The sequence below is a fragment of the Antedon mediterranea genome, chromosome 4 (genome assembly GCF_964355755.1).
Source record: "Antedon mediterranea chromosome 4, ecAntMedi1.1, whole genome shotgun sequence".
NCBI lineage: Eukaryota > Metazoa > Echinodermata > Crinoidea > Comatulida > Antedonidae > Antedon > Antedon mediterranea.
In genome coordinates, this window is record NC_092673.1 from 3,425,488 (window position 1) to 3,453,453 (window position 27,966).

Genomic DNA, 27,966 nt, shown 5'->3' on the forward strand with positions numbered 1-27,966 from the left:
AAAAATGTAGGGCACATTTTATGGAATTCCTGGGAGATGCATTAATGAAGTCTGATAATAAAAGTGCCTGCCAGCCAATAGGAAGTAAGGAGTAACAACCATTTTTTTAAATTGCTCAATTTAAAAAACCGTAATCATTAAATGCTAGTAGAATATTCAAAATTAACAAAAAGCAGGAAGCTCACAAACCTTCTTTTTATATCTTTTGTTATAATAACAAATAAATAAACTTGAAAATGTAACAACAGTCCAAAGGAATTATTAATAATGTAAAAATACATAATCTTTTTAAAAAATGGCTTGTACAAACAATTTTTGATTGCAAACTCAAAAAAAAAAAAAAATTATTTATAATAGACTATGAATGATATTTATAAAATGTAATTTTAAATAATGTAATTTAAGTTACTATATATTTTAAGGTTATTATATAATATGGATCATGTGTGGTAAAGTATAAACCATAATTCAAGTCAACTGTTGATATCACAAACATTAACATACAGCACAACATTGTTTAACATGTAATTTAAATGTAATATAATAATTGAGATGTATAATAAAATGTATGAAAATTATTAAATATTTTAGCAGCATCACCAACACCAGCTCTCCACATAACTAGGAAGGATAAAAGGTCAAATGTAAGGTCATAGTTCAATCAGTATGCAAGCGCAGCCCCTCAGAGTGGACCAATTACAAAGTTGTATATGATTCTTGATTATTCTGTGGAGACAATTTAGTGGCTTGAAGAAAGTTTGTTCCTATTTCTTTTGAAAACCGGACCATTTTTATTTCTCATGGCTACATCACTGAGGTGTACAAAATAGAACCAAAAGTGTACCCGATTTGCTCACACAGATACAGTTATGTACAGGTACTTTGAAACATTTCTAAATGCGTGCGCTAAATAAAAGTAAATGTTACTGAAAGCTGCAATTAAGTTAAAGCTGTGTCTACACTAGTAAACTAATTCGACAAAAAAAGTGTGATGGTAGTGGTATTCCCCAATATGGAAGTGATATGACATCATCATGTCCATATATGGGCACATCACATTTTTTGTCACACAAAAAGTTTGATAGTGTAGACAGAGCTTAAAAGCTTTAGAGTCTACGCTATCAAACTAGTCTGACAAAAAAAGTGTGATGTGCCCAAATATGGTAGTGGTATTCCCCAATATGGAAGTGATATGACATCATCATGTCCATATATGGGTACATCACATAAAGTTTGATAGTGTAGACAGAGCTTTAGAGCTAATCCAAAACCTTTGATCAAATGTTGTGTATTGAACTATGACCTTACCAACCGATCAAGATGAACAATAATATTATAATTTAATTATAAATGTATGAAAACAAGATGGAAGGCATGCTATGGTATACAAAAAGGTGGTATGGACATCAATACAGTACATTCACTCATTCTGTTTTCATTCCACACAGTGCAATTGCAATCGACAGACACAGTGCATTATGGGTATGAGAGAAGAGAAATTGAAAAAGAAAATAAAAGTTTAAATTTGATCGAAAATGACCACAAACCTGAAAATAATCCTATATTGATGAAGGACGGAGGCAAGAAAAGTGAAAAGAATTTTACGAATCATTACATTACATAATAAAATGGTACAAATATACTACGGAGGTCAACGAACTGTAAAGTGTCAACAAGTGCAAGGAAGAGTAAACAATAAAATATTTAAAAATTAAGAATGATTTAAGTTCATAATCAAGTGTCTTGCTGAAAACAATGAAAAGAAATATAAATATTTTCATAGAACCATGAGACATGAATGTAAAGGTCGAAGTTCAAATGATCAAAATAACATATACTGTAATATACAATTGTCGTATATGTAGTAACTAGCGGATTTTATTTATCCATCTAAAATAACAATATGTATTAAATAATAGTACCAGCATAACTACAATATTGACACATTCAAATATTTAAATTAAACTGATCGGTTTTCTATCAAAGTTTGATGTGTCCATCTAATCATTTAAAATGAATACCCTACGGTGAGTATAGTTGCTCCAACACCCACTGACCCTATCAATTTGCACCCACCCTTTAAATTGCTGTATGGTACCAATAAAACATGGTAAAATACCATATCAAATTCCAACATTATAAAATCATATATTAATATTTATGGAATTCAATGAATTTCTATCAACACACACACACCTTTGCAAGGAAATATAATGAAATGTAAATATTATTCTTCTTAGCTAATATTTACCTACTCCAGTCATTAACTAAACTATTTGTTTTACTCTAGCCATACACTAACTAGCAGGTCCATGAAATGCAATGCTGCAGATATTTTATGTACCGAGTTGCTTAAAATATTGTTCGATAACTAGGTAACACACAGTAGATAGTAATCATTCTGAATGAAGTAAACTTCGCTGAACCTGGCATGATAAATGTACTCGATACAAATGTTTACAAAAAAACTTATTAAAAGACCTTGAGTTTCATAAAAACGGTTTTTAGATTTGTTTTAAATGATGTGATTAAAAGCCTTTCTCTTTAATTAGTGTTTGTTCGGTATCAAACACAGAGAAATTAAATTAACATGGAATTGTGATATTTTTCTAGTGTTATTACCATATGTCATTGGTCCTGATTGTTATTAATTTGAACTAATTACTCAATCCCAGCATAGATAAGTGTAGTTTAATGATCTATTATTTTCCTTATTTGCATTTCTTGAAAAACGTGTGACGAAAAGAAAGCAAAACACTTGAGAAAAATCAATATAGCTATCTATCACAAACACAACGCAGTGATCTAGGTGTGTGGTCAAACGCTATGATGTAACGACACACCGGTCAGGTTTATTCAACTTGATGGAGGGCATGAAATAAATGTTGACGGGGTGGGAAATATTTAGGCTACAGTAGGACCCCATTTACACTTACAATTTAGGCCGGCCCTGGGTCGGCAATTGATAAGTGTAAATACTCCAAAAAGTTAGGCCGGCCCTGGGCCGGACGCAGATCTGGGCCACCTCTCCATGTAGGTTCAGGAGCGGCTTTTACGTTTGGGTCGGCTTACGCAGTGAACCGTGAACAACGTTTGACCTTTTTATGAGGTTGTTGTTATGACGATCCGACATTTTCAGTACATACCTTCCTCCTTTTCGGGCGACAATTTGTTTTCTTCATCATTTATATAGTTAAATTTATTTTCAGACATCTTCTTTCAATAAAGTATTCCTCCGCTTGTTTCGCATATACATAAAATACAGCCATATTATATATAAAACAGTGGGGTTCATTTTGTTTTTAATGGGACAAAAAAACAACAATACAGTATAAATATAAAACGGTCGGTTCGCGCGGAGAGTTGAATTGACGATCGAGAGAGAAAAAATGTAAACAAACTGTACTTCGTATCCCAGCATGCAATGGTACTTCCGATAAAATTATTTACGACCAGTAATCTGCGTCGCTAGTGTAAACGCTCTGGGGCCGGCCTAAAAGATAAATATTTGCAACCGGCCCAGGACCGGCCCTGGACCCAAACGTAAGTGTAAATGGGGTCTTAGTGGTTTATCTTTCCAGAGAAGTATAGAGATGGGTGTGTGAAGAAAACAAATAACAGTATTTTTTGGTAGGTGTCTTGTGGGAATATACTGTAGTCTGGTCTAGACTAAAGAAGCTTTTAGGGTGATTAGAATACTTGGAAGGTGGGTGTTTCCGCCCACCTCTGGCCAGCACAAAGCTCTCTTATCGTATCCAAACTTTAATAAGTTATTAAATAATAATTAATTTAATAAATATCTGAATCTTATCATACCATAGGTACACTGTCAAATACTCACCCAACAGCCCCAAAATATTGGTTGAAACAACGTTACTCGTTTCAATTTCATCATACTTCCATAAATTTTAGACACAATATTCAGATTATATGGGCTGATGTGTAAACATCATTATGAACATAGGGACACTTTCTTGCCTTGAGTAATAAATGTTAATCTACATTTAGGGCATATTATGTCAAGATCAAAGATTTTGATTGGGTATAAATAAAGATCTATTAATTTGTAATATCCTTAAAAATCCCAAGAGGGAAAAAGTGACATATTAAGCTGTTGATATTAATCATGAATAAGTACTGTAGCAAAGGATATCAAATATTTTAAAAGAATTTTAAGATTGTACTTTTACTGCTGGCAAAATTTAAGACAACAAATTTTAACGTATAAAAAATAATATAAAGGTATTGGAATAAGGTTTATCGCAAATAGCGTCACCGCACAATGCATGATGGGAAGGGTTTGAGAGCAATAGAGCCACCGTATAATAAAACTTTATATTCTGGTGGTGATATATTGCCCCCAATTTCTTCCCATCATGCATCGCTCACGCTATTTTCAATAAACCTTATGCAATACTTTATCAAATTTACAGTTTAAATAAGATTTTATACTCAATTATTAAAATATTATTTGAGGTTGAATTTAAATTTTAAATACTTTGAGTTGAGTTTGAGAAAATAAAAGTATGTACAGTATTAGAGACATAATTAAATATATTGACAGCGAAGCTACAATTTTAAAAAGCTTTAATTTTAAATACTGTTGTAATTACTTTGAGTTTAAATAAGTACAGTATATTTGCATTATTTGATTTATTCAATATTGGCTCATTATAATTACAACAGAAGACATAAAAATATATAATGAAACAAAAAACCAGGATTGTCACAAGCGAACCCATATATAAATAATATAATATTTTCATATTAACAGTGAAGCTATACAAAAATGATAATACTGTATAACTTCTACCAAATGTCCACTATGTAAAAAATATGCAGGCTGAATATAACACAGTGCTCACAGTTTGTTTAATATCATTATTGTGCAATGCTAAGTAGACGAGTGAACTCAGCTAAGCACTCCTCGTTATTAAAATAAGTCATGCAAGACAGAAATAAATTATCATCTTGAATATGCATGTAACGATGAAGACCATCGTCATTTTACAGGAGCGGCTACTGCTGCTCATCAGTGCGTAAAGAAGTAACAAAAGCAACGGCTGATTGAAAGAGGTTGGGATTGGTAATCAGCTACTGTTAAAGCAGTCTGGATATATTGTACCATGAATAAATCATGTATATACATTCTCTGTACACCAACAGTTGTGGAATATACCAATTGTTTTATCTCATCGTTAGATGGATAAATTTATTTTAACCGTGATTTTAATTTTTATTACAATACTTTGTGTACTGTTACAATGTTATACAGCCTCGTGGAAGTTTTTTTTCCCTTGCAAAAATAAAGATTTTATTATTATTATTAATTAATGATATAAAACAGACATTGTTATAATAACGACTTTAAAGATACAAATAAAATTGTGAAAGATAACAATCTCATCATTAAATAGATAATTAAATAATGAATTTAAATGTAGCATAATTAATAATGAATAATAATACAAATTAAATTTGTTATTTTAGGAGTCATTTCCATCAGTTAATTTTAAATACAATTCTAGATTGAAATTAAACAGATGCTTTATGTTATATTTCTAAATGTGTCTTCTTTTTCATCTTTTGTATCTTTCTTTCTTCGGAGAGAAAATAAATTGTCAATTTGTCGAGGTATAAGCTGGGGACGAAATACCCTTCTGGATGATTCTGATAATAGGTATTTCCATTAATTCCATAATTTTCATTTTTAATATCAAAATTATGTCAATGAACCTTATTAAAAACCAATCAAAAGTAATTTAAATAACAGGTAGTGCACAAAAAAATACACACAGTATTTTTAAAGATTAAAAGTGCATTGTGCGGTAAATGATGCGAAACCTAGCTATAGGGCATTACCCTAGTGCATCAATAAAGGTTTGTAACTTTCACAAATAAAAAGTATTTATAGAGTTCCCTTGTGATTTTGGTATTTAATCTTGCCATGATTACATTGGGTGCTAATTAAAAATGTGGAAAAATGTAACAACTAATGATTTCAATTCATGTTTACATACTAAAATCACACAAATGTCTTTTATGTTCTTGTTGGTCCAAAGTAAGAACATGTACTATACAATGTGAAGTTCGTAAATATTAAGCTCTGTCTACTACTAGTTTGACAAAAAGGTGTGATGTGCTCAAATATGGTAGAGATATGCCCAAATATGGTAGGGGTATGCCCAAATCTGATAGTGATATGACATCATTAAGTCCATATTATGGGCACATCACATTTTTTGTCACATAAAGTTTGATAGTGTAGACAGAGCTTTAGGCTTGGGTGTCACCCAAACACTTTATGCAGTTGTTCAGGGTTAGAGGTAGGCGAGTGAAATATCCTACATTCACTAATCCGACCAATCAGTTCTCTACTATTAAGAAGCCTCTTCGTTTAACTAATCTTGTACTTAAATTTATGTATAAAAGTACTAAGAATTAACTAGAATAATTAATATTCAAAGCCCTTTCAACCACTTTAATTTAATTTCTAGACTTTCCTCTTTGATAAACTGTACAGTACTATACTATACTATACTATATGTATTGCCAATGTTGATTGTCTTATATTGACTGTTATCATCCTATAGATCTCACTATTAGTAATTATATTTTCCTATTCTATTATACTGAATTAATACAACTTCCTGTCACCTTTGTTATACCAAGGAATTGATAAATTATGTCATCCGTTAAATTATGATAAACGTTAAACAATAAAATAAAAATAGCACAACAATTTTTAATCATAATACTGTATTTAAATAATTTGAAAATGGGTGTATATGACATACTTCAGAAATATAGTAGGCCAATTATATTTTAAAAATATTTTGAATCCAAAATTGAATAGAGACATGGTTCATGGAATGTACCATTGTTTGATAGGGATGAATGTTTATGTATTTGAGTTATAGGGCTCTTCTTTGATAGAAATTGGCCAGTATCAGTTTTCTTTTATTGGAGAAAAATAATTTTTTTCCAAATTATTTAAACTTACCTTTCTTATATTATTATTGTGAATGTTGCTTCAAAATATGTTAAATAATTTATTCAAACGGTTAACATTCATGGATGCTAATAAATTGGTTGAACGACGCCCACACAAACATAAGGATTAACATTTGAATGCCTACTTCAATGCATTGTTATCTAAAGACTGGCTATGTAGGCTAGACAATTAATAACAAAGGTGCTCTTGGTGTAGTTTTAAACCTACACAATATGGCGTGCAAGTGTTTTAACACTTTTACTACAACAAATGGATGTATAGCAGTGCATTAATACACTGTCTTAGTCTATAGTCTTTAATATCAGTTGATCTTGTGGATATTGGTTAGATGTAGATATATGTAGTGTAATGTTAACTATATGAGACAACACATTAATGATTATTTTACTCTTCCCAGGCATTACACATTAGACTACATTAGCTAATGTGAAATGCATTTCATATGTAGTTTTATTTACATACAAGCCTACTGTATGCTTTATAAAAAAAGTCATTGTAGTTTAATTACCCTACCATAGTCATCATGCTGGGAGTTAAGCCCACCCATACTGCGGTTTTTTGGATGGGCTTTTACAACTGATGACTTAACCAACACTTACATGAACCATTTACTTCCTCTTCCCACACTTCAAAATTTATAAATAATTTGAATAAATTTGATTAATATTAAATTATAATAACAAAAATTATTCTATGAGTATGTGACATTATCTCAACAATGAAGTACAGTACATGCACGCTTTATGGAGGTTTAGGAGGCAAGGTGTCACACAATGAATTTTCGACAATCTCAAAGGACAGGACTGAGGATTATAACTTTGTTTTCGTTCCTCCTAGCAGCAGATAGGAAAGGACTGAAAGCAGAATATGTACCAGTCATTTATGATCACATGAAAGATAACAGTATTTACCTTAAGCTGGCTTTCTACTATCGCTTCCAATTCCTCGCGAAAAGCTTGACTGTTTAAGATCAACGAAACGCGCCTGTTGCGTTCCATGTCTTTCATATCGGCTTTGATGTTTGCTGGTCTCTGGCTCTCTTTTTCCAGCACCTCCATTTCCGTAAGTTCCTCCTGTGGGGGCGGTGTTGCCTGTTTTGCATCCCCATTCACCATCGGCTCCTGCGTATCATTTGGTACTACGTCAGCCATTTTAATTCAGTAACCTAGAGAAATATGGTATAACAGTTTTATTAAGAATTCCAGAACACATTATATTTTACCATTGAATGGATTCATATTTAAATATAAAACCTACCTGTAGCAACGATTGATCGATGTTTTTGAGTAAATACTATAGTTACTAGCAGTACTACTTTGTTTATGATTTTCTATTTCACTATTGAAAGCCTGGCTAACTTCAGATCACACCCCAGCAACTCTTCCTATTGTCCTGGAGACAATGATGTCTTTGTCCAGGATTTTCCTACCATCTTTTGAATCAATAATCATTGTCCATTAAATGTATTAACCGAGTAACTGTACCTCTTTTTGTTCAAAACAAACATCAAATTCACATTGTTGAACAACAATACTTAAATTAAAGACATTCTATTTTTTTTTATATTTTTGTAATCACAATTTAGAATTGAGAGCTAAACAAGAACTATACTGTACACATACTTTAGTACAGTGATGCAGTTTACCATATAAATTACAGTATATCTATGAGTTTACAAAATACAACTGCTTACTTGTAGTACTGTATTTAATTCATCATCATAATTATCTGTAAACGTACTATACTTAAAGTTTGTACCAAAGTGAACTTTGTATCAGAGACAACTCGACAAAGCTGAATCTAATCAGAGCAAATTTTACTATCAAACCTAGTCAAGATATATAACAAAATCAATAAAAATGAACAATTATACCTTTTATATTCCAATAATTTGTCTCCAGCAATTCTAAGGCAAAATGTAATAATCTACTTTATAAATTTTACACAAGTGGAACAGTGAAAAAATCCAGCAACTACAGTAAGTACAGTACATTCAACTATTGTTTGTTGCCGGTTATAACCTGTACGGTGCAAGTACATGTGCAGACAAACGGTAATACACATAACAATGGAAGTGTAAACAGAACGCTAAAAACTGTCAACAGTGTCTATTGACATAATTTCCTGTTGGTGGTAAAGAATGAAACGAAAGCCCGCCATTGATGACTCATAACCATCTCTTGTCTAGGGAGTAATACACGACAAAATGAAAATTCTAGGGAGGCTTTATTTATTACAATCCAAAGGTCTACTGAGAATGTTATTGTTGTACACAGATACAAATTACAAGACAAAATAGGAATTTTCATATGAATATTACTAAAGCTCTATCTACACAGTATCAAACTGTAAATGACAACAAAATGTGATATGCCCCATATGGACATGATGATGTCATATCACTACCATATTTGGGCATATCACTGCCAATTTTGAGCACATCAAACTTTTTTGTCAAACTAGTTTGATAGTATACACAGAATTTGAAGTGCAAGTTCAGTGGTTTTACACTTGTTGCTGAACTGTTAATTAGCAAAAATTTCAGAAAATATCAAAAGGGTTTATAAACCATAAATTTTATTCATATAAACTTGAGCTTACTGTAAATAGATGAAAATAAAATTTGTTTGAATTACATTACCATGTTCAAAATATGTTTGTACATAAAATGTTTGTATATAAAATGCATTCTGGGAATTTGTAACCAGTTGAATTCCAGCTTTGGGCATCACATTTGTTGGAAATGCTGTAAAGACTATTAACATTAATGTACTGACATGTGCGCTGCATGAAAACAAGCTGTTGACTGACATGCCTGTCAATCATCATATCTATATGCTACTGACCTTAAATTATATAATACTAAATCTACAATACATTGATATTGCTGGCAATTTGTCAAGTTATAACATTTAACAATCAATATAAAATAAATAAATATAAAGGCTTACAACTTATAGTTAAAATATAATACAATATGGAACCTTGTTCATTTATTAAATTAAATTAACTTTAACAGCACGATATAGCCGAGGTGTAAATCAATCATGGTGGTTTAAAATGCATGTCATGGTTATATTTTTTATGATTTTAAAGCTGTACATCACGTTTAACTTTGTCAAGGCACGTAATGCTACTGCTTTGGCTAAGGTGTACTAATCAATAATAACATCTACAGTACAGAGTCCATGATTTGAAATTCTCTGCTTGTTTTTAAGATCATGCTTAAAAGAGTCATGTTTTGCTGGGGGTTCCCCCAGTCTAGCCTTTCCCACCCCTGAAAATATGCCGATGATATTCTGTATATTCATCTGTTGTTTTGAAATTTAGGTATTGACTATCTATCTACTGTAATGATATCTCTATTAAATCTGTAAGTTTAAAGCCCTGTTCACACCCATGTTCGGGACTAGCGTACGACTCTTTTAGTGTTTAGTATCACAGTACATCACTATCTGTTTTTTTTGTTCTATATATCAATTTTTATCATATTTTGTGGTCAGTTTTGAGATTATATAGTCTATTTGTGGTTTATAAGAAAACAGTATGAATCATATAGTATTGATGTGGTAATTCCCCATTAATACCACACACACACCATTTTATAATATTATGTATGTATGCATTGACTGAATAAATGGATTCAAATACAGATCAATATATGAATAACTAATGATGCTCATTTATTATTCTAAATTTCACAACAGATTAATTCATTATTCACTGGCTAAATGCAATTCAATTAAGCATCTTATGAAAACACAGATTATTAATAATGATACAATCATACAGTAACAGTGAAAAAAATAAGTTTGTAGTTTAGCATTCCTATACTACAGACAGTACAGTAGTACTGTAGTACAGTATGCATATTTAGCAAACTGAATTCAGACTTGAACGTATTCCAAGTATTATAATAATGGATTTATAAAACACCAATTATAATACTACAGGTGATATGAGATAATGGCTTATTTTACAGTTTACTGTACTCTTGCTAATACAGTATTTGTACTGCAGTCTCCCTGCTTGTACTGCAGTCTCCCTGCTTGTACTGCAGTCTCCCTGCTTGTACTGCAGTCTCCCTGCTTGTACTGCAGTCTCCCTGCTTGTACTGCAGTCTCCCTGCTTGTACTGCAGTCTCTCTGCTTGTACTGCAGTCTCCCTGCTTGTACTGCAGTCTCTCTGCTTGTACTGCAGTCTCTCTGCTTGTACTGCAGTCTCCCTGCTTGTACTGCAGTCTCCCTGCTTGTACTGCATGAACCAATATTAATATCACATGGACCCCCATAATTCGTTTCGTATTTCATTCATTTCGTAACATTTATTCAACCAAAAAGTAGTGCATATTTTATTTAACATACATTTTAACTAATATTTTCTTCTTAATTTTGTTAGGATCTGGTTTAGAAGTAATAAACTTATCTCAGTCATAAGACTTTATAAAACCCCTATTATAAAATGGAACCATCCTTTACCCATACTGTACAAACTATATATACCTGTACAGCATGTTACTAGTGCACAGAACAGTAACACTGTACAGGTACACTATAACGACTTTATAAAACCCCTATTATAAAATAGAACCTTCCTTCACCCATACTGTACAAACTATATATACCTGTACAGCATGTTACTAGTGCACAGAACAGTAAACACTGTACAGGTGGTACACTATAATGACTTTATAAAACCCCTATTATAAAATAGAACCTTCCTTCACCCTTACTATACAAATTACTATGGCTACCCTGTATGTTACAGGTGTACAGTATACTGTAACCCATGTATTCAAAGATAAACCATGAATGGGTATTGTGGCCTTCCACAAGAAATCAATACAATTCGTATTTGGCAAACAAACTGCACAGATATTTTATCGTCTGCTACTCGGGCTAAAGCAATAAATCAATTGTACTGTACTGTACATTGTCATACTGTAGCTACTGGTACACAGGCCTACTACTACAATACAATAAAGCTCATGAAAAATTACTATTCTGATCTACATCTTCACACATATCTCCTATTTTATATAACCTCCATTGGCTACCTATTGACTCCCGTATAAAATATAAGATCCTTTTACTAACATTTAAAGCGCTACTTCTTAAACAACCTACTTATATCCTTGATCTTCTTCCCACCTACACCCCTCTTGCTTGTTTTCGTTCGGCTGATCAAAACCTACTATTTGTTCCTAGAATTAACACCAAATCATATGGACAAAGGTCTTTTATGTTCTCTGCTGCTTCTGGAATTCTCTCCCTCGTCATTTTAATCTTTTAACTTCTATTGCTATTTTTAAAAAAGAACTTAAAACGCATCTTTTTAACATCCAATATAAGCGCCTTTCATTTTTACTTCGGTTTAGTTGATTCTGGCGCTATACAAATACCTAAATTATTTATTTTATTTATTTACAGCAGGATACATGATGTGAGTCATTTGTACATTACAATGTATAGTGATTATTAAAATGTATTCAAATTGCCTTGCATCTTATATCTTTCTTCGTGCTGGTATTATAAATTGCTGACTGTACAAACAGCAGTCTCTCAAACGTCATAACATCGTTAAAAATTACTGCAAACTTTGAAAATGTTAATACATTTTTTTTTATTAAAATATATTTGAAATTGAAAAACAAGGTACAGTATTCTTAGCGAGGCATTTAAGATTGCATACTGGTATTTTATTTAAGTTCTGTACAGTAGGAATTTGAACAGTGAAATGTTTTGTTTGTGCCGTAGTCCTATTGTTTAATAGGGAGCTTTCGATCTATGACGGCCTATGACCTGTGTAGTGATGAGTCGTCAAAGTAACCATCTCAAGAAATAGGGTGAGAATGTGCTTCATTCCACCTTCCCTACAATAAATTATAAATGACCAGAAGCTCCTTAATATATTGAATTATCAAAAAGTCACTTAAACCAAGTGAAAAAAGTGAAAAAAGTAAAAAGCAGAACTGGTGTAATGACGACAAAGGTGATCTTAACTCCAGCTAAGCTGAACACCATTGATGACAAAGTCGTCAGGTGAAAATAAGAACTAAGTATTGCATTACTTAACACGATACCTGGCAACAATGTATTGGAGTCTAGACAACTATTTCGTACTGTGGAATTATAGTTACAACACAGTGCATATAGAGCTGCCAAAATAACATACAGCTAGTACAGGGATATAAGAGTATGATGGCAGTTCTCTGAAACGATCCAAATGTTCTTGATATGATATGGGTATTATTAAGGACCATCATCTTTCTTACTACATGACTATGACTAACAAAGTTATCACAAATGCAGCATCTTCATAAGAAATTGCTATGATAAAAAATTGTCATTTTTTTATGTCTAATATAATCTAGTTGTTGTAGACAATAAGATTTATAATATAAATCGGTTAGAGCAGAACATATTGTTTTAGCACAGTATGTTGACACACTGAAGGTCAACCATGATTGTTGCTATAGCAACTCAAATATGACACTATGCTCACCCTTACCAAAAATCAGCGTGACATTATTGCCCGAAGACTGATCTTACAAAGAAAATAACAGGTTAAAGGTCATTAAAAAAACAAAACATCAGATAATAATAAAGCTGCGCTTGTCACCTTCAACAAGGTGCCCAGCAGCGAGTGAACTCTGACCTCAATCAAAAGTGTGTATGGCTCGATTTACTATTAGGTATACTGTACACACTGTAAAGTCTAAAGCCTTGTTCGCACTGGACTTGAAAAATGGTAAATTTAACCATGGTAACTTTACCCAATGTCATCGGAAGATTTGACCATAGTTTGCACTTGGATATTTTCATGAAATATTTTTACCGTAAATTTACCAAAATTTAACCATGATTGTCTTACATGAGTCGCACATTTGAAGTGGGACTTTTTAGCAACATGGTTAGTTTTTACAGAGAGACCATGCTTGTAAGTTTTAAGGGAGTATAGAGTATAGCGGTCTTTAGTTGGAAAAACAATATATATTAATTAAATGCCTATCGTCACTCATAGTAGAATGGTGATCTTAATTTCAAATAAAAGAAATTTACATTTTTTTTGCAATGATACCTACCGGTAAGTATTGAAGGTATATAGTATGCCATCTTCAAATAAACTTTTGTCAGTAAATTGTTGGATAATTCTTAATTTTATCGTAGTTATTCAACAATAAAAAGTTACAGTAGCTCACTCACCTGTGCTCTACTGACCTAAATATGTCAATCATTAAATTAAGAATTTCACACATCACAAGTTGCCTACTCCGAATTATATCAACAGTTATGACAAATTAACAACTGATAAATAATTTAATCTTACAACAATTTAATATGAATCTAGTAACTCTTCTCTTTGGCATATTATTTCCATGAATTACAATATTTTACAGAATGGATTGTTAATTATTAATTTGATGAAATCATGAAAGAATGCATTTCTCCTCAAATACTGTATTTATTAATGAAAAACAAATGCATGTTTTATTAAAAAAACTTTCTAATTTAAATGAGAGAATCTGGACCTCTAGTCTTGCAGGTATGGCATGGACCAGGTACAAACCATCCCAACACTCCTCTCTCTCAGTGTTACAGTAGTAGTACAGTGACTTAGTTTAAAAACAGACCAGACTAAATTCACATTTTAAACGAATTCTTCATAATTATTAACTTACCCTATGGCATACTGTATACCTCTATATGATAAATAAACATTTTTGTGTAGTGCCTAAAACTAAACTTGTTCTCAATAATGACTATTTTTTTAATAGAAAAAATACAATGTATTCTTTTCACTGCACATATTGTAGGCTAACACAACCATTTGGTTTTGCAAGATTATCATCTGCGCTGAGCAATCATCTTTTGAAAATCCGTTCAAAATATCAAGAGATCAACACCTTAAAAAAGATGAAAGGATGACACCAATAAAAACGCTGTCTCTGATAAAAACACACTCACCCTTTTTATTAGAAGTGTTAGTTTAAAATGTCCGTCTTGGCTCCTAAATTTAATAAAATTTGAATTCAAAATTATATCCACTTGGCTGCAACATACAAGGCGCGGCGGTTCGCTTTTCCAATGCACACCGGTGTGTAAATAGCAACTTTGAGTTGACTGATTACTGTTACGGTTGGTTGGTTTTAAAATTTCCCTCCCTCTGCTGATTATATAATTTTCATTTCAATACCATATATACTTCATAAAATCAAACTTTATTTGCCTTTTTTATAAACTCTATATTGTATTTTAAATAAACAACCATCAGAATAAACTGTAACAATGTAACTAATCTAAAAATTCGATATGATACATACACATGACCAGAGTGATATTGAATGAATGCCTGGCATTTAATCGATACATTGAGTGGGGCTTTAAAAGAGGGCGGTCGTCTAAAAATATTTAGTGTCGAGCTAGCTATCTACTACTTGAGACTTTTTAGTATCAAATTATTTATTCAAATTATTTTTTTAAATATTGAAAGGATCTAGAATAATATTTTTCCCTCATTAATTTTGTTTAAGGAATATTCATCATCCTAATAAATAAATCGTAACCTGGTTCCCGAACGAATGTATAGTTTTTTTAAACCCTGGGAAAGTTAGTCATGCATCGCTGCATCCAATATGTAAACACGACAACTTATGAATTCAATACTGATGATGATCAAAGAGCATCCTATTATATTGTGTAGCGGCCTGTATCCTAGGCCTCTATAATTATAAGGTAAAATCAGAAAAAACTCATCAACTACTAGGCCTCCAATACTCATTATAGTGATATTACACCTCATACATTATATTTGATACTCAGCAGCTCAAGCAGTGAGTGTATTGTTTAGTATAGTAAGGAAGCATATTGATTTTCATACGCTTCAGACACTACTAGGCCCTAGCTAGGCCTTTATATTAAATTCCCTTGACCGCCGCCTTGATCTCTGCCCTACTGCTGTGCAGCAAGATGTAGTCAGTACAAATATAGGTAGGCCTAACTACACCTAGACCTATTATAGAGAGTATCTAAATGCCTTTTTATCATATTAAATATTTCATGAGATAAATATTTAATAAATATTTTTGTTTTGTTTTTAGATAAAGAAAAATGAAGTACCAAAGTACCAGAGGAGGTGTGACTAATTTGACGTTTGAGGAAGCAATATTCAGCCCTGGATATGTTGCAGACGGAGGGATTCTCATGCCTCAAAATATTCCTCATTTATCTCAACAAGAATTACAAGAGATGTCCAGCTTATCGTATGTTGGTCTTTTGAAGCGAATCATACCAATGTTTATCAGTAAAGATGAGATTCCTGAAACTGATCTTCAAGGTATGAGGTAGTGTTTGGTTTTAAGTTCAAAATCTTAAGAACATAAAACCAATGTATTTTCTGCATCAGACAGAGACTACTTTTATTATGTTTCTGTGTTTCATCATTCACTAAACCTAAAATCATCACTTTCTTCCCTGAACATTTAAAGATATTTATGAGATAAATAATGTTGCAAAGAATTGAATCAATATGTCACGAGTGTTCCATGCAATTACAGTTTCTTTATTGTTGGTACTGTATTTATCATTTTATTTAGATTTGTTCAGTAAGGCACTTGAAAAACTGAGTTTAGAGGATGTAGTGAAGCTTGCAGAGTTAAAGAATGGTCTGAATGTGCTGGAGCTGTTTCATGGCAAAACACTTGCATTCAAAGACATTGCAATTTCATTTGTTGGCCAGTTTATGGATTATTTTCTTTCAAAAAAGAAAAAACATGTGACTCTTGTAGTTGGTGAGTTTTAACAAGGATATCAAGAAATTTCCAGTTTGTTAAAGTTATTTTAAATTATGTAGCTTGATATATTTGTTATGAAAAGCAAAGTAACACCTTTGTTCAAGGACATCAGGCTGTACATGGGTTGCATTTAAACAGTAGAATATTATTGCAATTTCACAAGATATTTTCTTTGCAAGCAACAATCAATTACCAATTTTTAGGTACATCCGGAGATACAGGCAGTGCTGCCATTCATGGCGTTTGTGACAGTAACTGGATTGATATCGTTGTACTTCTACCTCATGGTCATTGCACTGAGATTCAAGAGCTTCAAATGACAACAGTAATCAAAGAAAACGTTCATGTCTTCTCTGGTAATTATAAAAAAATGTATTTAAGATCTCTGAAAATTCAAAGTGTAAAGCTCTTTCTGCACTATCAAACTTTATGTGACAAATAAATTTGATGTGCCCATATGTGTCATATCAGTACCATAATTAAGCATTAAATATGATAATAATATTCAATTTTTCTTTTTCCGTGTTGTTTTTATCTAATCTTTGTTTAGGCATGTCTGTCACAAGCTTTTTGCTTTTTTGATCATGCCTTCTTCAATCATATTACCTTTCTTTACACCAATTTGTTGACTGTTTTATTTTGAAGAAAATAAATGTTACTTTGAATTGAAAAAAAAAAAAAAAAAAAAATTATATTTTCTTCAGTTGATGGCAGTTCCGACGACCTGGATGTCGCTATCAAGAAGGTTTGTCTGGATATTAAGTTCCGAGATCAGCACAAGCTTGGTACCATGAACTCAATAAACTGGGGTCGTGTCATGGTTCAGGTAGTACACTACTTCTATGCATACTTCTCACAAGCCACAAAGGTAGGTGACCCTGTTGAGGTCATCATTCCTACTGGAGCACTTGGCAATTGTACAGGTACAGTAACTATAAACCTTCTCCAGTTAAAAGAAATTGAGTCTGCATGACCATTCATGTACAGCTACAACTCCGGAAGATAATATGTTACTTACATGTTATAACCAACAACCAGTGATTAACAACTTTCAATCAATGTGATCAATAACATTTTTTATTTTCTCAGCTGGTTGTTTGGCTGTCAAAATGGGTCTTCCTCTGCGTCTAGTATGTGCTGTTAATAAAAATGACATTGTTCATCGAGCATTTTCAACTGGAGATTATTCCATTTCTGGTCTGAAAGAAACAATATCACCTGCAATGAATATTCAGGTATGGTGATTATTTGAAATTAAAAACAAAAGTCCTATGTTACAATTATGATTTCAACAATTCTAGGTGCAAGTTAGATTCCATTTTGCCTATTCTGTTTTTGAAATACCTAAGCTATAGAATAAGAGTTTAGACTTCTAATGAACGCTACTAGCTTTTCCCAGAGTTAATAAAACTGTAAGAAAATTGCAGATCAATTTTGTGTCTGCACAGCAATTTTGATATATTATATATTTTATACCTATAGATCGCCTACAATATTGAGCGTATTTTATGGCTGTTTTCTGACGGAGACTGTAACCTTGTATCAAAGATACTTGTACAGTTTGAATCTAGTACACCTAGTACAACAGCGATTCCACAAGATCTTCTTTGTAAGGTAAAATCTTTTTTCAAAGTTAATATAAAGTTAATATTAGTTACTCAGCTGAAATTGTCGTGGGACATGGGGCTCATTTAAGATAAGTAAGCAAATAGATGATGGTGGTATATTGCCACCGGAATAGTCCATTATTGTAGAGGGTTCATCCATGGTGGACCACAGACTATTGTTGGTTTTTCCAGGTAAGCAGCACTTATCCTTGTTGCCTGCAACCGATTCAATACATCCATAAAATTATCTCATCAGTATCACATGTTATTCTTAAGCTCTCTTCTTGAAAATAAAATTCCTTTTAAGATTCAAGAAGTTGTAAGTTCAGGTGTTGTTGATGATGACACAACATTGAAAACAATGACTAATTGTTGGCAGGAAAACAACTACCTATTGTGTCCACACACAGCAGTAGCAGTGGCCTATTATTATCGTAACAGCAACAGGTAGGTTGTAACAGTTAAAACCCTAAGCTGCTGGAAAACAGACTTTCCATGAATTTACCCTAAAATGTATATGAAATTAAATTTTTTTAATTTCTCGTTATTACTTCTTCATTCTGACATGGCTATATTATTATAATACAATATTTAAAAGCAATTTTAAACCCAGAATCCCCCTTTAATGAAAATGGTTTCTACTTACTGATACGGTTTTACAGTTAAAAATGGCAAAATCAGCACTGTGGTCATGTTACAAGAAAAACAAATATAGATTATCTGATAAAAATCCTAGAAAGTAGGAAACCTTTTGCCATTTTCCCCTGAATGTTTGTTTTATTTTTCAGTGAAAAAGAGAGACCGAAATCGGTTTGTATAGCCAGTGCATCACCTGCAAAGTTTCCTGAAACTGTTCTAAAAGCTGGTCTTACACCCTCTGTTGCTAAAGAAATATCTGGTTTAAAAACAATGCCAACCAAGTATACAAAGATGACAAAAACCGATGATTGGGAGTGTATGTTAAGAGACAGAATCATAAGTATTACCGAGAAAAAGAAATGTACATCATAGAAAAATATTTTCTAACTGATAAAATGTATGATTAAATTTTGAAAAAAAACAAAAGCATTATCGTTATTATATAAAAACATAACATTATTATAAAAATATTTATGGTTTGGTTTGTTTGATAAACTTAATTTTTAAAATGAAAATATTAAACAATATAATCAGTAATTTGTGCTAAATTTAGAAGCAATATTTTAGATATGTAGATGTATATTAAATTTAATGTAATCATTTATGTAATATTTAAACAGTACATTATATATGGTTTTATGTACAAGCAATACTTATATTTGATTAAACAATGACAATTATTGGTAAGTGGGAAGAATCTTTAAAAACCTTTCTTTTTAAGGCAAATTGCCAAGGATAACCATAAGAAAATTCATTCACTATCCTTCTTAAAGGTGGCAATCCTGTTCACAAGACAAACATATACACAAGATGATCTACACAGACACAGTCTTATTACAAGTCTTTGGGAGTGGAGTTGTAATTTTGTCCTTAGAAAAAATCCTGACATGAAAGGTCTTGAACCCAGTACCCTTGTATTGGTAGCCAAGCATCATAACCACCAAGCCACAACTCCACTCCAAATTATACATTTCATTACATTAATTCTGTTAAAATGGTTCCAAACGAAGAAAGAAATTACGAAAAACTTAATAGATAGTTTTATTTATTATCTGGTTTATCTGACTTAGCCCACAGTTTCTAATTTACAATAATATCCCCAAAAAAAACAAAAAAAAAACATTTCACACCACCAGGATGTGATTGACACCGATGCTTACTAAGGCATTCAGATAACATGTACAGTATATGTACATATATTATATAATACAACAATTGAAATTTGTGTAACTTATATGTCATTACAATTTATATAAGCAGCAGGGAAGAGCGACACTTCCCTGATATAAGTAAAAGAAATAATCTACAGAATCGGTATGAAATCCAGCAAAGATTGTGCCGTTTTTATTTTAGTAATTTTTGTGCAGTCGAGAACAGCGTCACCACCACATATTTTGTGTTTCTACTTATTTTGTTACTCTTAACGAAATACTTGTAGCTGTATTCATCATTTACCCGCAGGCAAATGTAATCACCCGCAGGCAAATGGAATCACCCTTGATGAGTGAAATACTTAAGGAAATTATAAGTGTGTTTGTGAGTACAACCACAGGTACATATACATTTCCACAGAACGCTTAGCTGAGCAAACTAGGAAAAGACGGTGTAAGACAAGTTTATCAATTCAATTAATTTGAACACTCCATGTAGGAGTTATTGTAAATGATGCTAGTAGCATACAGTAGCATCTTACTAACCAAGTGCAAATGACCAAGCCTGTGGTCAAAGGGTTAGTAGTGTTCAAATGATGTGTCCTTTTCCTAAAGACCAGCAGCGAAATTTTGGGAGAGTTGAGTGTACCTTGTGGCTGGCTTAAGCTATGTCTACACTATCAAACTAGTTTGACAAAAAAAGTGTGATGAGCCCAAATATGTTAGTGATATGACATCATCATGTCTATATATGGGCATATCACATTTTTTTTATCACATAAAGTGTAATAGTGCAGACTGAGCTTTAGAGTGTCGGGTCAACTGAATTCATATAACTTAACAATGTACCTAATCTCATATTATTCTTTGAAAGTTGAATTTAAATTTACAATATAAAATCATTTCAAATTAGGTTTTAAACTAGACAAAAATATATTTTGGATTTTACCTCAGCCCCTTGAACAGTAGAAGAAAACAAACAAATAAAGGTTAAATATTTAGTATAATATCAATTAGCTAAGGTATAAATAATTTAATATTTTGACAATTTATGATGTACAGAGGTGGACAAAGAGGATCATCCGCTTGTCATTTTACCATCCACCTTTTAATTTTTCTGCATAATGTTTGAATATCTTGTAAAAATTAATTTGTTGTAATGAACTCTAGACGTTTACGTTACTGGGTTAAGTTTAAATGTTGGTGTTTTTATCTTAATTTTTCAAGCTCTTTTTAACATAAAAATATATTTCTTATACTTGAATGAATCTGCATTACATAAATTTGCATATGGTTAAATGTAACACAATCACTAATTATAATAAGTAATACTATAAAATAAATATTTCCATAAACTTCTAGATGTAAAACATGTAAAATGTCTATTCTTAATAGAAAATATTGTCCATATAACAAGAAAATTTTAATCAGTTAAATAAAATATTAATTTGAGTTGATTAATTGTACATTAAACCTTGCAAAATTAGCAGCATTTTTAAAAATGATTTATCGTGATATTTAGTACAAATTAAAGCATGGAAATTGAAAATATTGTTAGATTTTATTATCAGAAAATATTAATTTTTACATGTCAAACAGCTATATACTGTTAACTATGGGTAGTAACCACTATATATCAAATTTATATTGTTAATAATAAAACTGGTTTTAGATTGAAGTGAAGATACAATCACAGTCACAATATTTGGAATGGTTCATATCACACAAGTGAAAGCTTTAAACACTGTAACTTAGAAGAGTCATGGATAATGAGATTACACCCATAATCTCCTCATACTGAGGCCTTAATTAAGCAATTACAAATATTTTTCAGTGCACTAGAAACCGTGTGTTTGAGCATATTCCACGATGGCTAAGAATAGACATAATTAATTCCAAAGTAATGTAGTATTAACCATATTACTGTATATACTTTAATATGCACAATCTTGTGAGCTGTATTCACCATTTACAAACATAGACAAAAATGATATATTGAAGTGAAAACCACCACAAGTGAAATCCTTAAATATTGTAAAAGGGTAATCTCGTATTTAAGGGAAATATCTTGCATGTGATTGGTGAATACAGTCACAGGTTCCAAATCTATTTCTTCGTGTAAAATGCTCCTGAAAAACTTGTTTAGAAAGAGTTGCATTAAGTTACTCTCTTCTGCCAGCAAATGATTAAACTTGTATATTTCTTTTCAAATGTCATAAGTGACTCATCAATAGGCACAAAACATCAAACATTGAGTCATGTTCTTTCTTAAACCTTTTTAAACGTTCTTATATGTTGCTAATACATGAACTGGAAGCACATGTTCCTACAACGAATTGTTTTCACGCCCGCCATGCCTTGGTAACGATAAATCCCCTGCCATGCTTATAGGGCGTACCGATGCACGACTTGAATAGAATCGCTCCTGGTCAGCCAACTCCTGTGAAAATCGGTCTTCTAATTCCTAAACAAAAAAACATACAAATCATTATTTTTCTTCTTTGTGCAAAATCATCTGTATTACAATTTAAACATATACGAATAGGATTTCTTGTTTCAATGCTTACCCTTCTGAAGAATATGATACAAGGGTACAGGAGGGTAGAGGGGGTAGATGAAAAGTAGGAGGCATCTTTAGTGTGGGTGTTCTTAATCAACCAATCAACTACGTTACGTGATATGTGTATAATAGAATAAGATGCATTTTGATGAACTTCATAAATTGATGATATATATATGTATTGGCGATATCAATAATAATAATTTATGACATGACTTGGTGTAAACAATTTATATAAAGTTATAGCCTGTTGTATTGAACATACAAGAGATATGAGAAAAATCCTGTGTGAGGTTGTTTGTACGATATAACAAGCAGGCTTACAGCACCAGAATAGCTTAATATAATATTAAGCTCTTTCAAGGAATTGGAATTTGTAATAAGAAACATGGACATTATTTATCTTAAATCTGCGTAAAAAAAATGTAATTCAGCGGTTGAGAATGAAAACAATATGTAGAAGTAATGTTTAATATTCAGTCAAATTTAACATTATGTATTATGTTTTAAGCTCTGTCTGCACTATCAAACTAGTATATAGTAGTGATATGACATCATCATGTCTATATATGGGCACATCACATTTTTCTTGTCACATACAGTTTGATAGTGTAGACAGAGCTTAACAAATGTATGAGGGCACACAGCAAACATGATTTTAAGCAATATAGTTCCATGGCTGCTCTTAGCACTTATTGTTGTAAAATGAATATAAATCCAGGAACACTGTACTTATTCCCAAAAAGTAGAGTACAGTTTTTAAGCAGCTAAGAAAAAAGATGGAATATACTATAACAACCTACTAAGTTTTGTTTCCTGTAGTGTTCATTGAGTTTAATGTTGACTTCCTTTTGAATAGAAAAGGATTTATAAACATTCGGTCTAATGGTTATTAAATTGTTTGTTTGTTTGTTTGTTTTATCTTTATACTGGGTGACCTCTTCAGTCAAAGACTGATCTCCCAGAGGGCCCAGTTGGTGATCAGTGGCTGTGATGTACTAGTACACCGGGGTAACCCCCTACTCGTCTCGAAAGATGTACTAGGTTCTTTAAAGTGCACACGAGCAAGTTGTGTACACTGGACCTACGGTTTATAGTCCTTATCCGAGAAGACTCGTTCTACCACCAGAACCATGGAGTGAGTGAGCCCCGAACCCCTGCCGATGTTATGGCTACGTGATTACGGTTCCACTGTCTTAACCGCTCGGCCACTCACTCACTCACTCGGCCACTCACTCACTCGCTTTTAAATGGTTTCTACGACTATTATTTTGTTTCATTTTAATGTTTGCACATTCCAGATTTGATCGTCTGTCATTGGAGACAATTTACCTTCTTTCTTGGTCTTAAATTGTCCTTCCATTCTCTTATTTCTTTTGAGTGTTCTTCTTCTCGTTCCTTTAATTTCAGTGTCTCTTGCTCCATTAGTTGCTTCCTCTTCTCATTCTGTAAAACAGCAACAAAAACAACAGTTTAAAGCTCCGTCTATACTTTCAAACTTTATGTGTCAAAAAATGTGATATGCCCATATATGGACATGGTGATGGCATATCACTACCATCTTTGGGTATATCACTACCATATTTGGGCACATCACACTTTTCTTGTTTCTGTCTACACTAATTTGATAGTATAGACACATCTTTAAGGTTAAACACTAGTGAAAGTAAATTATGAGAAAGTGCAGATTTCCAGTTTCCACTTTCAAATACAGAGCACTAAATTACAAATTGTATCTCGTGTTTTTGTATTTTAAAATCTCAAAACATTACTTACATTGACTGATGCAAGTTCCTGCCTGCTAGCCTCGTGTCGTGCCTTCATATCTTCAATCTGCTTAGCGTGTTTCAGCTCAAGCTTCGTCATTTCCAACTTGCTACGTTTCTGCTCCGATAGCTGAAACTGGTTCAAAACAATCGTAAAATATAGTCACTTAAACATGTCTGTTATTCAAGTTTCTTATATAATTTATTGTTTGTTGATAATATACGACAGTGATCTAGTTAAGTACAACATTGTAAACATTATTTTGATTTATAGTGTAATCTAGTTTGCCTGCATGATAAATAAGTATTTTACAGTTCTAATGACATTTGCAGTCATGAAAATCTTTTGATGGATGTTATACAAGATGTTATATAAAAGAAAATAATACCTCTTTTAATCTTTCTCTTTCTTCCTCTGCTGTTCGGTTTGAAGCTTGTGCCTCAATCTGTAATTTCTTCTTAAACATCTGCGTCCTGGCCTTGGACTCGTTACGTAACCTTCTTGGCAGTCTTCTCTTCTCTGTCGCATGCTTTAGTATCAGCTCCTGTTCCTCTGCTTTGTAAATCTCTCCAAATTGCTCAATTTGCTACAAATAAATACGATTGTAAAATTAGTAGATTAAATTAGTAAATCAATGAGGTTTTAAGGAATTACAAATTAAATCTTAAGCTCTGTCTACACTATCAAACTTTACGTTACAAAAAAAATGTGATGTTCCGATATATGGTAGTGATAAGCCCACATATGGTAGTGATATGACATCATCATGTCAATATATAGGCCCATCACATTTTTTTGTCACATAAAGTTTGAAAGTGTAGACAGAGCTTTATATTTTTCTATTCCTGTCCATGTGATCAGATTAATTAAAAACAGCAATCTCACTCAAATTTTTTTCTCTCAAGAATGAAAAAAAAACCCATGTAATCAGTTACCTTATCTTGCCTGGCTAGTAAATGAGACCTCTGTAAGAAAAACATGTCTTTAAGCTGCTTTTTGGAATTTTGATGTTTCTCGTGTAAATGTCGCTCCTCAAGTTCCCAAATAGCAGCTTCTCGAGCTGTAAGAAAATATATAAACAGTTTAAGAAAATCTATCAAGGTAAGAAAAAAGACTCGTTCAGAAGAAGACTGGTGTCAAACAAACACGTTTGCCTTATTAATATAATATTATTCTATATTGTTTGTAAAAGTTGGTAAAAATATTGCTAGAATGCCCACCAAGAGCGATTGAGTGGCCGAGAGGTTAAGACAGTGGAACCATAATTACGCAGCCATAACATTGACAAGGGTTCGAGGCTCACTCGCTCCATAGTTGTAGTGGTAGAACAAGTCTTCTCGGATAAGGACTACAAATCGTAGGTCCAGTGTACACATGTAGCTCATGTTGTACATCTTTCGAGACGAGTAGGGGGTTACTTCGGTGTACTAGTACACACACAGCCACTGATCTAATTGGGCTAACTGGGAGACCAGTCTTTGACTGAAAAGGTTACCCAGTATAAATAAATAACAAATTTTAAAAAAAATACCTCGTAGTAACTGATGTTTCTCATTCAAAAACTTCTTCTCTAGAGACGCAACATTCATTTTATGAGTTTCCGATAATCGTAGCATGGACTGTTCCATTTTATTTGCTTGCTTGGCTAAGAATTCTTGTTCCATTTCTTGTAGTCGCACCTGATGCTCTTCTTTCTTTCTGCGGGTATCCTCTCTGCTCGACCCTTTCATGTTTTTTATAGATTTTGATTCTCGCTTCTGATTTTCTTTGAATCCTTTAGTTCCTCGTTCCTAGAAGTAAAAGCGAACATTTCTTTAGTGTGTACACATGGTAATCCATTTTCTTGCCTAAGTAAAACTCTTAACACATCATGGAGAAATCATAGTGTGTACACATGGTAATCCATTTTCTTGCCTAAGTAAAACTCTTAACACATCATGGAGAAATCATAGTGTGTACACATGGTAATCCATTTTCTTGCCCAAGTAAAACTCTTAACACATCATGGAGAAATCATAGTGTGTACACATGGTAATCCATTTTCTTGCCTAAGTAAAACTCTTAACACATCATGGAGAAACCATAGTGTGTACACATGGTAATCCATTTTCTTGCCTAAGTAAAACTCTTAACACATCATGGAGAAATCATAGTGTGTACACATGGTAATCCATTTTCTTTCCTAAGTAAAACTCTTAACACATCATGGAGAAATCATAGTGTGTACACATGGTAATCCATTTTCTTGCCAAAGTAAAACTCTTAACACATCATGGAGAAATCAATGCACTTCTAGCTATAAGGCTAACCTCCAACTTGACTGTCACTCTTTTTATTTTAGTTGATTACGATGAATCAGATTGACTGCCAATCCTTTCTCTAAAGCTCTGTCTACACTATCAAACTAGTTTGACAACAAGTGTGATATGCCCAAATATGCTAGTGATATGCCCACATATGGTAGTGATATGACATCATCGTGTCCATATATGGGCACATCACATTTAGTTTGATAGTGTAGACAGAGCTTGACACAGGTCTAGTTCCCTTACTCAAACTTTCTTCTACATCACAAAAAACACTCAAGATTACATACAAATCACTGATCCACCACAATGTTGTCTTACCATTTCTGCTTTTAGTTTCTTGTGATGATGTTTTCCTTCTAAAAGTTGATGCTGTTCCAGTTTTTCCACTTCCTGTTTCTGCTGCTTATTCAGCTGATCAATGTCAGCATCACATTTCTTTCTTGTCCCCTACAAAAGAAAAAAAGATTCTAGAATCATTTTAATTTAGAGAAGAGTTTTGTGTAAATGTTATTCTGAAAAGTAAAGGAAAGTTGGAATGTGCTCAGTCTTTAGTATTAAATAGTAGGGTGGCCAGTTCCTCTCCATGTTACCTTATCTTGCCTAGAGTGGCCTGGGAGTTGTTTTTATAAGGAATTGAACCTAGGTCTTTCTGTATGATAGGCAAGTGTCCTAACCACTCGTCTAACTCAACTCCATTGTAATCTGTATAGATTATAATATATGTTCGGTTTATTGGCTTTTTCCTGTTTATTCACCAATAACACTTTTTTTTACACTTGTGTTAAACAGCGCATAGAGATTATTTTTATTTTGCACTATACAATTTTAAAACCATTATTAACCAAAATATATTATAGAAAGTTCACTACAATATTTAAATAACCCTTGCAAACCACTCACAGTAGACTCCCTAGAATGCCTTTTTTCAACTTCATCTCTCTGCTGTAATATCTTGGAAGCCAATTCATTTGCTTGTCTCATTTCGTCCTTTTGCATAAGCCGCAACGCTCGTAAATCTTGCTTCCTATGATAATATAAAAATACAACGGTAACAATTATATATCATAGACTGCGTGTAACTATAGTGACACCAAGCTGATGAACGATTCCATAAAATAAAAACAA

General features: G+C 32.5%; 3 protein-coding genes across 9 annotated transcripts in view; 1 reads left to right on the plus strand and 2 right to left on the minus strand.

Moving 5' to 3' along the window:
* The window catches only part of LOC140046293 (alpha-adducin-like), a 62,306-nt gene extending 47,185 nt beyond the window's left edge, over nucleotides 1-15,121 (minus strand). For all 4 annotated transcript variants that reach the window (XM_072090878.1, XM_072090877.1, XM_072090880.1 and 1 more), the window contains exons 1-2: nucleotides 14,983-15,121; nucleotides 7,927-8,180 (exon numbers count right to left, since the gene is read on the minus strand). In XM_072090878.1, the coding sequence (XP_071946979.1) occupies nucleotides 7,927-8,166 (240 nt within the window). In that variant the 5' untranslated portion in view covers nucleotides 8,167-8,180; nucleotides 14,983-15,121. The remainder of the gene's footprint in view (nucleotides 1-7,926; nucleotides 8,181-14,982) is intronic.
* Nucleotides 15,122-15,711: 590 nt separating this feature from the next.
* On the plus strand, nucleotides 15,712-19,494 carry LOC140047897 (threonine synthase-like 2). 3 transcript variants are annotated; one of them, XM_072092926.1, is made up of 9 exons: nucleotides 15,712-15,750; nucleotides 16,116-16,351; nucleotides 16,611-16,805; nucleotides 17,012-17,164; nucleotides 17,513-17,731; nucleotides 17,898-18,043; nucleotides 18,291-18,422; nucleotides 18,723-18,862; nucleotides 19,204-19,494. In XM_072092926.1, the coding sequence occupies exons 2-9, from the start codon at nucleotides 16,126-16,128 to the stop codon at nucleotides 19,424-19,426; spliced, it is 1,434 nt and encodes a 477-aa protein (XP_071949027.1). In that variant the 5' UTR covers nucleotides 15,712-15,750; nucleotides 16,116-16,125; the 3' UTR covers nucleotides 19,427-19,494. The 3 variants fall into 3 exon arrangements, with proteins under 3 accessions (XP_071949027.1, XP_071949026.1, XP_071949028.1); XM_072092925.1 differs by lacking the exon at nucleotides 15,712-15,750 and adding an exon at nucleotides 15,762-15,848; XM_072092927.1 differs by lacking the exon at nucleotides 15,712-15,750 and adding an exon at nucleotides 15,853-15,869.
* A 588-nt stretch (nucleotides 19,495-20,082) lies between these two features.
* Nucleotides 20,083-27,966, minus strand: part of LOC140046297 (serine/threonine-protein kinase 10-like) — a 31,997-nt gene continuing 24,113 nt past the window's right edge. For both annotated transcript variants that reach the window (XM_072090884.1, XM_072090883.1), the window contains 8 exons: nucleotides 27,742-27,865; nucleotides 27,160-27,288; nucleotides 26,064-26,322; nucleotides 25,468-25,592; nucleotides 24,921-25,118; nucleotides 24,542-24,667; nucleotides 24,098-24,211; nucleotides 20,083-22,669 (listed from right to left, as the gene is read on the minus strand). In XM_072090884.1, the coding sequence (XP_071946985.1) occupies nucleotides 22,532-22,669; nucleotides 24,098-24,211; nucleotides 24,542-24,667; nucleotides 24,921-25,118; nucleotides 25,468-25,592; nucleotides 26,064-26,322; nucleotides 27,160-27,288; nucleotides 27,742-27,865 (1,213 nt within the window). In that variant the 3' untranslated portion in view covers nucleotides 20,083-22,531. The remainder of the gene's footprint in view (nucleotides 22,670-24,097; nucleotides 24,212-24,541; nucleotides 24,668-24,920; nucleotides 25,119-25,467; nucleotides 25,593-26,063; nucleotides 26,323-27,159; nucleotides 27,289-27,741; nucleotides 27,866-27,966) is intronic.